We start from the raw sequence: 10,106 nt of genomic DNA on the forward strand, positions 1-10,106 counted from the left end.
TGCATGCAAAAATAAACCACCGAGGAATAGTTTGTTGTAGTAAGCTGCCGGTTAACAAGCACGCATAAACTGCAGGGTCACCAGGTTTTAAATTTGACTTTCCAATGACCGTTTGCAGTACGATTCCTGCCGACAGATCCGTCCTCCCCCCAAATGCCATTCATTTGTTTGTATTCCCTTTCCCTTCAAGACTCCTTCCTTTCCTCTCTAATCCCTTTTCCAACCCAGACGGCTTGATGCTTCCCAGCAGCAAACCTCAAAACCATTCTGTGAATCTACGCGTGCCAACCCACCCTGATTCCCTCCATCAAGATTTCCATCTCTTCATCACCAGTCTTGCCCTCTGCTCGCATCGACGCCCTCGGAAACTCGCTCTTTATATCTGCCCGTTTCTCTATCTGTCCTTCCCTAGACAAGAGCTTTCATTCTGTCTCTCTCACGGGGCCGCCTGTGTTCTGCTGTGCTCTGCAGTCTGGCCAATGTACACATGGCGGGCAGAGAGCGGGCAGCGGCGCACGCCAGTCCTGCACTCGCAACAAAGTGCTGCCTTGTTCTGCGAGCTTCAGCACTGCCCACCGCGCCGAAGGAGCGCTGCTCTCAGACCTCGCAAGAATCTGGTGACTTTTTGACCCGTTCTGATGAATAACTGTCCTTCTTAGAGTTTCTCTTCCTCCTCTCTTTAAGTACACTCACAGTCTGCCATGTTTTAACATAGTGTTTCCTCTTTCGGAGAAGTGCTCCAAAGTTCACGGGCAGAAAAGTTCATAAACAGCCTTTTTGGAGAGCTGGCATTGGGTAAAGATGACAACAAGGTGAAAATGACACCTATAAAAGCCTGTGGCGCGGGCACGTGAATATGTAGGATATATAACAGTTCTGTTGACTTTTTTAATTCAACATCAAAATTTTAGCTCGAAAAGTATATGAATCTGCAAGGAAAATTTGATAATTTACGAACGAGTTCAATTTGTTTTCACAAGTTAAGTATTAAGTATGTATAAACTATTATGAACTGACAAAAATAGATATTTTTACAGCAATTGTTAATGTAGGTTAATATATATATATCTACTAGTACATTTTTAACATTTCCAACTGTATAAATTAACAGTAACACTTCACAATATTCTACAGCCGGGGTCGTCAACTGGCGGACCAAGATGCGTCCATGCGGACCGTGAAAGCTTTTGACATAATTAAATAAAAAATACCAAACGCTATTTCTAATAAATAAATTTATATCAAGCACACTAGGGTCAGCGTTTGGGTGCAATCTTCCGTGCAGTGAGGAGAGTAGAGATCAGCAGACAGATGTAGCTTTCAGTGAGTGAAAAACGTTGATGGAAACGCATTATGTTGGGGTTACGTCGCAAAATATTATAAATATATCTTTTTATACTGTATTTTTATACATATTTATGTTTTAAACCACGACGGTGAGCCAATGGATATCACACAAGCAACGTGAAAACTGCGCAATATGTTAAAGTGAAAGTAAAAACAGCGCTTTCAGCATCTGACGTGCACATTCCCTAAGAGACAATGATAGACGAATATTAGGGCTGCAACTAACGATTATTTTGATAATCGATTAGTTGGCCGATTATTTATTTATTTTCGATTAATTGGCCAAAAAACTTTTTTTTTTTTTCCCTCAAAATCACACTATTCCACATTCTGAATGCTATGAAAATACAGTGCTTAACAATTTACAACAATTCACCTGTTGTAATAAAGAGAAAAGACAAATATCTGAAGAAAAACACACTAACAAGCATAAAATAGAGTGTTTCTGCTATTAATTCTGCCGTGGCGGTGTTTAGTGTCCCGCCAACAGCAGCAGCGAGCGCAAGTGCCTTCAGCAGAGTTCCACGTTCAAACACACGCAGTAAGCTTAAACTGGCTGCAAAGCCCCAGCTAAAGTAATTACCATGAATGTGCCGGGGGACAAGTAAGCAGATATTCAAATTATTTATTAATAAACTAGTATTTTCTGAGTCAGTGTCGCAAAGATGAAGTTGACGATCCTAACTCGCCATCTGCTCACTGGACGCGCTTTTAAAGCCTAAATGCATCTTTATGGATTAGGCCTATAGCTAATGAAAGAGTTTTGTTTTCGATTTGAATTATTTCGTTTTATAGTAGTGAAGTAATAATTTACAGTAAATTTATTACTCTTACATTTATGAGGAAAAATTAAGTTTCACATGGCGCTGGCACCTCCATGTCCTGCCAAGCTTTCACTCTCCGTACAAACGATTGGATATGCGCCTATTAGTACACATTTATCTAGGTTAAACGATTAAACTAATATTGTGATATGCTTTAAGTTTTTTTTTTGATATCTAAGGATTTTAATTTAAATCATGATAACTTGAGAAGGCTAAATTGATCTGTCTGCCGCTGGCCGCTTGCGGTCGTTACTTTAAAAAACGAAAACTTGAATTTCACAAACAAAACGTGTTCCAAATATATTTCTAAATTAACTTTATAAACTAAAGAAAACCGGTCTGTGTTCTGTGTTCCTGTCTGACACGCTCATTCAGTAAAGATTTAAACTTAACACAGACTGCCAGAATGGACTTTTATGCATAAATGGAAATGCTCGTGTGAATTTGTGACATTTACAGATAAGGATATGACCGTAAACTGAAAGTTTTCATGCTGAGGATGCAAACGGATCTCAAAGCGCCTCACAGGGCAAGCCATTACGCTATTAGCTTCAAGTTTAAAATAAGGAATTCTCATGTTTTGGGCAGCTTGGATCAAGTAACTCTCCTGCAGCATCTCAGTCTGTTTCCTCCACTATTTTTAGATGCATTGTGTCTATAGAAATGCGTCATTCAGTGCTGTAATTTGACGTAATCCTCTGAAGTTGTACGTGCACTGTGGGGCGGACCGATTAATTGATAATGAGAATCGTTGTCGTCGAATTTCATTATCAATAATAATCGATTTTATCGATTAGTTGTTGCAGCCCTAACGAATATACTTCATATGCTGATATTAATTTACTTCCCTAATATTTCTCTTGTGCACCGAACACAGTGGGGAAAAAATAAAAAGAAACGTATTTTGTGTAGGCTAAGGGTTGTTTTTGAAAGTCGGTTCTTGAAATAAAGCTCTTAATTTTCATTGGTGACTGTAGTGTTATTAGGGGTTAAGAAAGTCTTAATTATGATTTCAGGTGGTCTTAAATGTGGGGACTGAAAGGCAAGAATTGCGATGAAACTTTATAAGGTTATCCATTGAATAAAGATGAGCGCTGCACGTTTCAAAGTCAGCTGTGACGCTGCTTTGTGTACCATTCTGATAGCGCCTCCTGCTGGAAGAGAATGATCTGCCGTTTTTAATCAGCTCGTACGTCTGCTGTTGTCAAAAAGACCAATGTAAAAAAATCAGTCCATGGTTTTAAGCACCAAACACGTGGAGTTGTAAATGTTACCTGATGGATTGACAAGATCATGTGTTATACAAATTTAAACAATTAAGGCAATAAAATATATGCTAATTAATATAATACTTGATTGCCAATAATTGTTTAAATTAATATAAGAATTAATACTTTTGACTCTTGAAGGCTGGAATGTGAATTTTATAATTTAAGAAATCTTTTTTGTTTTGTGAAACCTGCATCTCAATTGTAAATCATGCTTTTTACAGTCATTTTAATAATTTATTTATTTATTAATTTATTTTTTGTTCAGGTCTTTAAAAAGGTATTTAAATGTTAAGATAAAATATGCTGCAGATACCCTGGTCTCGCAAAAAAACAAAAATATTTTTTTTATATATAATTGTCTGGACCTCGGCTGGTGAGCAGGGTTCATTACCGGACCTCGAGCCGTTTTAGTTGAAGACCCCTGTTTACAGCATTTATTAGTCTTAATGTGAATTTTAATATTTACCCATACATTTTCGAAAATTAATATTATTTTTTCATCATTAGTTAATGCACTTCAAACATGCAATATGTTTTTTTCAACAATAATCTTTGTCAATGTTAGTTAATATAAATACAGTTCTGTATTTATATTAACTAACATTGACAAAGATTATTGTTGAAAAAACATACTGCTCACTGTTAGTTTATGTTAGTTAAAACATTAACCAATGTTAACAAATGTTACCAAATTAACATTAGTTTATTATATTAATAAACATGAATTAACTAACAAAAAACATGTTTTATCTTAAATTTCTAAAATAAGATTAAACTAGATTATACTGTAAATAGATCTGCAGAAAAAAATATATTTTTGTACATTACATTTATATAATAAATTAATATAAATACATGACAAAAAATTCAAAATTGTATAATACAAACTCACAATTCTAACTCTTCCTCAGAATTGTGTGATATACTCACAATTTTGAGTTATAAAGTCAGAATAGTGGGATAAAAACTCACAATTCTGATTTAATAATTTGCAATTGCATGTTATAAAGTCATAATTATGAAAACAACTTGTAATTCTGAGAAAAAAAGTCAGAATTGCGAGATATAAACTAGCAATTCTGAGAAAAGTCTCAATTGTGAGTTTATATCTCGCAATTCTGACTTAATTTCTCATAATTGCAACTCACAACTGCAAGTTTATATCATGCAATTCTGAGAAAAAACATCAGAACTGCGAGTTTATATCTCGCAATTCTTTAGAACTCGCAATTTCAAGTTTATATCTCACAATTCTGAGGAAAAAAGTCAAAATTGCAAGTTTATATCACATAATTCTGAACAAAATTCAGAATTGCTGTATGTAAACTTGCAATTGCAAGAAAACAAGTCAGAATTTTGAGATAAAAAGTCATGATTAGCTTTTTTATTTTTTATTCAGTGGTGGAAACGGGCTTCCATACAAAACTCGGAATTCTCGAAACCCAGATTAATTTTTAAATAACCTCTGTACATGTAAAGACTAGTTTGCCATAAAGGTCCAGGGTATTTCCATCTGTACTACCTCATTATTGTTTAAGCTTCAGAATTCAATATTATGAGTTGTGTAATACTTTGCATACTTCATACTGTAGTACCACAACAATAACAGCAGCTGCTAAACGTTGCTATGTTCATCAATCAAAATAAAGAATCAAGTGTTCGTAAAGCATCGAATAAATATAAATCCCATCTGAACTGGATCCTCTGCTCTACATCTGCAGGGATGACATCACATCCAGGAGTGGGTTACATAACCGTGGCTGTGATATCCATCTCGCAGCGCTCCACCAGCACCCAAGGCGCAAACACTCAAATCCATTTCATTTAGGGAAAATAAAACGTCTTTCTCCAGCAAATGACTAATTTTATTTTGGCCATTCGAAAGAGGTGATAGAATGCATGATTCTGTCCACCAACACTTCATCTCACAGCCTAGCGAAACTGTTTTGCCAAGGGGTTCACGAGAGTGAGTGTGTGTGTATGTTCTGGCTTTACCTAAAGAGCCAGCTAAACATCTCTAGTGCCAAAGCTGATCTCAGTCTTCCAGTCTCTGGTGTTCCAGAACATGTATCTACTCTACAATGAGAGCAAATCACTTCCCCTGCATCCTCATTTGAGTCGCTGTTCTGCAAAACACCTCAATTCTGAGAGTTTTGAATGGGTCTCTGAGAAATGACAACTCTACTCTATTAACTAAAACTTTTCTGGCCGTTCAGCTGCCAAAATCAATGCCAAATTGGAAAATGTTGGGAAATTGTAGGTTTTACGCACTAGATTATGTGACATTTTGTGGGATGCCCAGAACACAACAGTGTTATTTGTTGCCTGGTCTATCAGCGCCAGCGACATTGTGAAATTTTTGACTTATTTACATGAAATGTTCACTCACCCTGCAGGAAATGGCATCAGACACATTGGGCAGCACTCCAGTTCTGATCTAGATGCTGCTGCAGATCCTTCCGCTCCTGATTTTGCTCCCAGTCCTAATCCAGATGCTGCTCCAGATCCTTCCGCTCCTGACTTTGCTCCCAGTCCTAATCCAGATGCTGCTCCAGATCCTTCCGCTCCTGACTTTGCTCCCAGTCCTAATCCAGATGCTGCTCCAGATCCTTCCGCTCCTGACTTTGCTCCCAGTCCTAATCCAGATGCTGCTCCAGATCCTTCCGCTCCTGACTTTGCTCCCAGTCCTAATCCAGATGCTGCTCCAGATCCTTCTGCTTCTGATTTTGCTCCCAGTCCTGATCCAGATGCTGCTCCAGATCCTTCTGAATTTGTCCCCAAGTCTAATCCAGATTTTGTCCCCTGCCCCAATCCAGATCCACTTGCTCCTGAAGTTCCTCCTAACCCTGATTTTGCTATCTGCCATGATCCAGATCCACCTGCTCCTTGTTTTATTGCCATGCTTGAAACTGCTTCAGATATTGTTCTCAGCTGTGATCCAGATCCTCCTGCATCTGTTTTTACCACCTTCCCTGGTCCAGATTCTGTATTTAATCCTGCTCCTGATTTTGTTCCCAGTCCTGATCCAGATCCATCTGCTACTGATTTTGTTCCCAAGTGTGACCTAGATTTTGTTCCCTGCTCCAATTCAGATTCACTTAATCCTGAATTTGCTACCAGCACAGACTCAAAACCTACAAGCCCTGATTTTGCTCTCTGTCCTAATCCAGATGTATCTACTCCTTGTTTTGTTCCCATGCTTGAAGATATTGTTCTTAGCCATGTTTTTGCCCCCTTCCCTGGTCCAGATTTCGCATCCAATCCTGCTCCGGATTTTGCTCCCAGTGCTAATCCAGATCGTTTTACTCCTGATTTTGCTTTCTTCCCTGATCCAGATCCACCTGCTCCTTGTTTTGTTCCCATGCCTGATACCGATCCTTCTGCTTCAGATGTTGTTCTTAACCATGATCCAGATCCTCCTGCACCTGTTTTTGCTCTCTTTCCTGCTCCAGATTCTACATCCAATCCTGCTCCAGATCCTCTTTTAACTTCTTGCGTCTCAGAGACTTTCCCCACTTGGTCAAATTTGTCACTTTGTTCGTCTGACAATTCAATGCAATTGACTTCTAGGTGGTGCGGCTGAGCAGTTCGTTCGTCACATACTGACACACCGTCCTGATCAGGTGTAGATGCATCATTTTCTTGATCGCCGATGGCTGGCGGTGGCTCCCCTTTGTTCTCTGCTGCTGGAGTTTGTGAAGGGGCACTGAAGTCATTCACTTGTGGTGGGGTAGTGAGGAAAGACGGAGCGGGCAAATCTCGAGGGGGATTACCATCTTCATCTGCACCACACCACCTCCAATCACTTACTTTTTGTACACAAGTTTTCTAAAGAAATAGAGAAATCACAAATTATCACATTTGTGAATTAGCAACATAATTTACACATTTTACACAAAAGGTGCTGTTTGGATACCAGTTTTGTTAGTGGTTCTGGAGAACAGCCAAATACAAGTATGAAGTCACAATAGAAAACACATCTAAACCCAAACTGACATGTGACAGAGAGCCAATAAAAAACAACTGATGGTAGACAACCATTATATTTGTATTTTTCCCCACAAAAAAGAATCATTCCTTTGCTTTCTTTTTAACATTGCATAATTTTTTTAAAGAGAACCCTGGTTATTAAGACCTGTATGGCTTAATATAACATAAATTATGTATCTTACTAAAATATCTAGTAGAAAACCTATGAAAGATTTACCTTTTCAAAAATCTATTGTTAACATATTTTGGACTATGGGGGGCACCATTAACTGTTTTACATAATATGGTTGCACTCAGTGAGCTACTTGCATCTGTTACTATTTTTACCACATCGTAGCTTGGAATAAGCAACATGAAAAAATAAAATACGGATACGATGTCACATTGTGCGGCTTTTGATTGTAATTTTTAGTCAAAGGGCAACAAGTCAATCAAGTCTTCACTGCTTTCCTAGCGATAAGAAGAGGAAAAAAGTGTTTTACGTAATCAAAATAATAGTGCCCCCATTATATGTATATAACAATGTGGATTTTTTAAATAACATAAATATTTCATGGGATATTTACTACATATTTCAGTAAGAGACATCACTTGTTAAATTAAGCCATACAAGTCTTAATACCCAGGGTTCCCATTAAAGATAAACACTCAGGAAATTATGTATAAATGGCACTTTACAGGAAAAAGTATTAAAAAGGTCAAAGAAGGACTTGCTTATTTACCTTCAAAAATTGTTAAACTATCAACCTCAGAAGATTAAACTACATATATATTTTAAATGTAAAATATAATATTTTGTAAACCTGATACCACAAAAAGTACAATTTAAAACTAAATCATTTCTAAAAAAAAGTTATTAGTAAACACGTTTTCCATAAAATAACATTTAAATGTGGGACACAGCTAATATGTGGTCGATAAATAGTTTTAATACAATCAATCAAATCAATTAAACTGATTTTAAACTAAATTCTGATATCGCTTTATGATTTGAACTGTTTAGGATTTGTAGCTCAAATGTAATTTGTTGTTTAAAGTAATGAGATACCAAAGTAGTCCCATTTCATGGAAAATGTCATTTGTTAAATAAACATGTTGCCCAGGACAACACACCACAGCCAATTCTAGTACAGCCAATTTAGTACTGCCCATCCTCTCCATGGAAAATAACATCGAGCCTACTTTTCCCATGTACAGAGGAAAATCTGAGATTCAAGGTCTTAGAGTTAGAGGGTAGGTCCTGTTTTGAAAAACTGTGATATAATTTGTAAGTGACACTTTGATGAAAAGAATGAAGTGTTAATGATGTGACGGTACAAGGTCAACTCTAGACCTTAAAGCACTGGTCTTAAACTCAATTCCTGGAGGGCCACAGCTCTGCACATTTTCGCTCCAACCCTAATCAAACACACCTGATACAGCTAATCAAGGTCTTCAGGATTACTAGAAACTCCAAGCAGGTGTGAGCTGGAGCTGGTTGGAGCTAAACTCTGCAGAGCTGCGGCCCTCCAGGAATTGAGTTTGAGACCTCTGCCTTAAAGTGTTGATTTGCATCTAACTTCCATTTCAGGAGACACTGCAGGGATTATTTATACCATATGAAATAGGGTCATACAATAGTATTAGACTGAATAAATACTGCATGTTAAACCATTCATTATTTTCCTAACTACTTTAAACAGATTGTAAATTTAATTACATGTTTATGTGTGATAACTTACTGTGTTTCAGATTTTAGGTTGGCTTTTTAAAATCTGGCAAGGGGCAACAGATAAAAAATAGCCACTGAGGCTAACTCTGACTTATTTACAGTATTTTACCGTTGATTAATGAGCATTGTCCCCTATTAAATTAAATAAATATATCTACAAACATAGAGCCCCTCCCTCTTTTTTTTGATATCCACTAATAATAAACTGATGCATCACCGTGGATGAAGGTGGGGGGAGCTGTGGAATACATTGTTCCTGATCAGATTGTAGAGCTGGGCAAAAAGCTCTCAAGGTAAGAGCCCAGAGTCTCTCTGCATCACTTAATTCAGAGCTCTCCCACCATCTCGCCCTGCAGGATTGAAGAGAAAATAGTATTAAGTCGAAATATCTTTACAATATGTTTCAGAAAATTATATTATGAAGAGAGCTACACTTTCTGCGCATTCAATGGGTTGACAGTATACTTCCTACCTGCCTGTAACGTTAGATGTGGTCCTGCAGCTGCTGTCCTGTGCTTCACTCGGACTGTCATTTGACTTTTTGATTCTCGACTGCTGCTCGCATCTACTCTCCTCGATCGCTGATTTCTTTCTCTTTAGTTTAGACATCGTAGCCATTCGGTTGTAAACACACTGCATCTCTAGCAAGCGCACATGGCTTATCCAAACAATGAAAAGTACGCGGGAGTTTCTTTGAACTACTTCCGTGTTCGGTCACGAAAGTGTTTTTGCGTTAAAGCTGCGCACTAATTGCGCAGTTCGAGTGAAACGTCGTTGCTGAAATGTACGGCGTCTGATTTATATTGTTTATTTGATGTTTAAATAAGAAATTTACGTTGTGCTTAACTTCAATGTTCTTAAAAATCTTATGTTTTATAAACAGTACACATACATACATTTCAAGTCAAAAGTTTACATACACCTTGCAGAATCTGCAAAATGTTAATTATTTTACCAAATAAG

At 37.5% G+C, this 10,106-nt stretch overlaps 1 protein-coding gene across 1 annotated transcript; it reads right to left on the minus strand.

Annotated features, from left to right (window-relative positions):
* Positions 1-5,827: 5,827 nt before the first annotated feature.
* Positions 5,828-9,752, minus strand: LOC141287719 (uncharacterized). The gene is made up of 3 exons (XM_073819856.1): positions 9,616-9,752; positions 9,361-9,493; positions 5,828-7,270 (listed from the first exon to the last, which is right to left on the minus strand). Exons 1-3 carry the CDS (start codon positions 9,750-9,752, stop codon positions 5,828-5,830), a joined length of 1,713 nt encoding a protein of 570 aa, XP_073675957.1.
* Positions 9,753-10,106: the final 354 nt, after the last annotated feature.

Source organism: Garra rufa, chromosome 15, assembly GCF_049309525.1.
Source record: "Garra rufa chromosome 15, GarRuf1.0, whole genome shotgun sequence".
In the NCBI taxonomy this organism is placed as follows: Eukaryota; Metazoa; Chordata; class Actinopteri; order Cypriniformes; family Cyprinidae; genus Garra; species Garra rufa.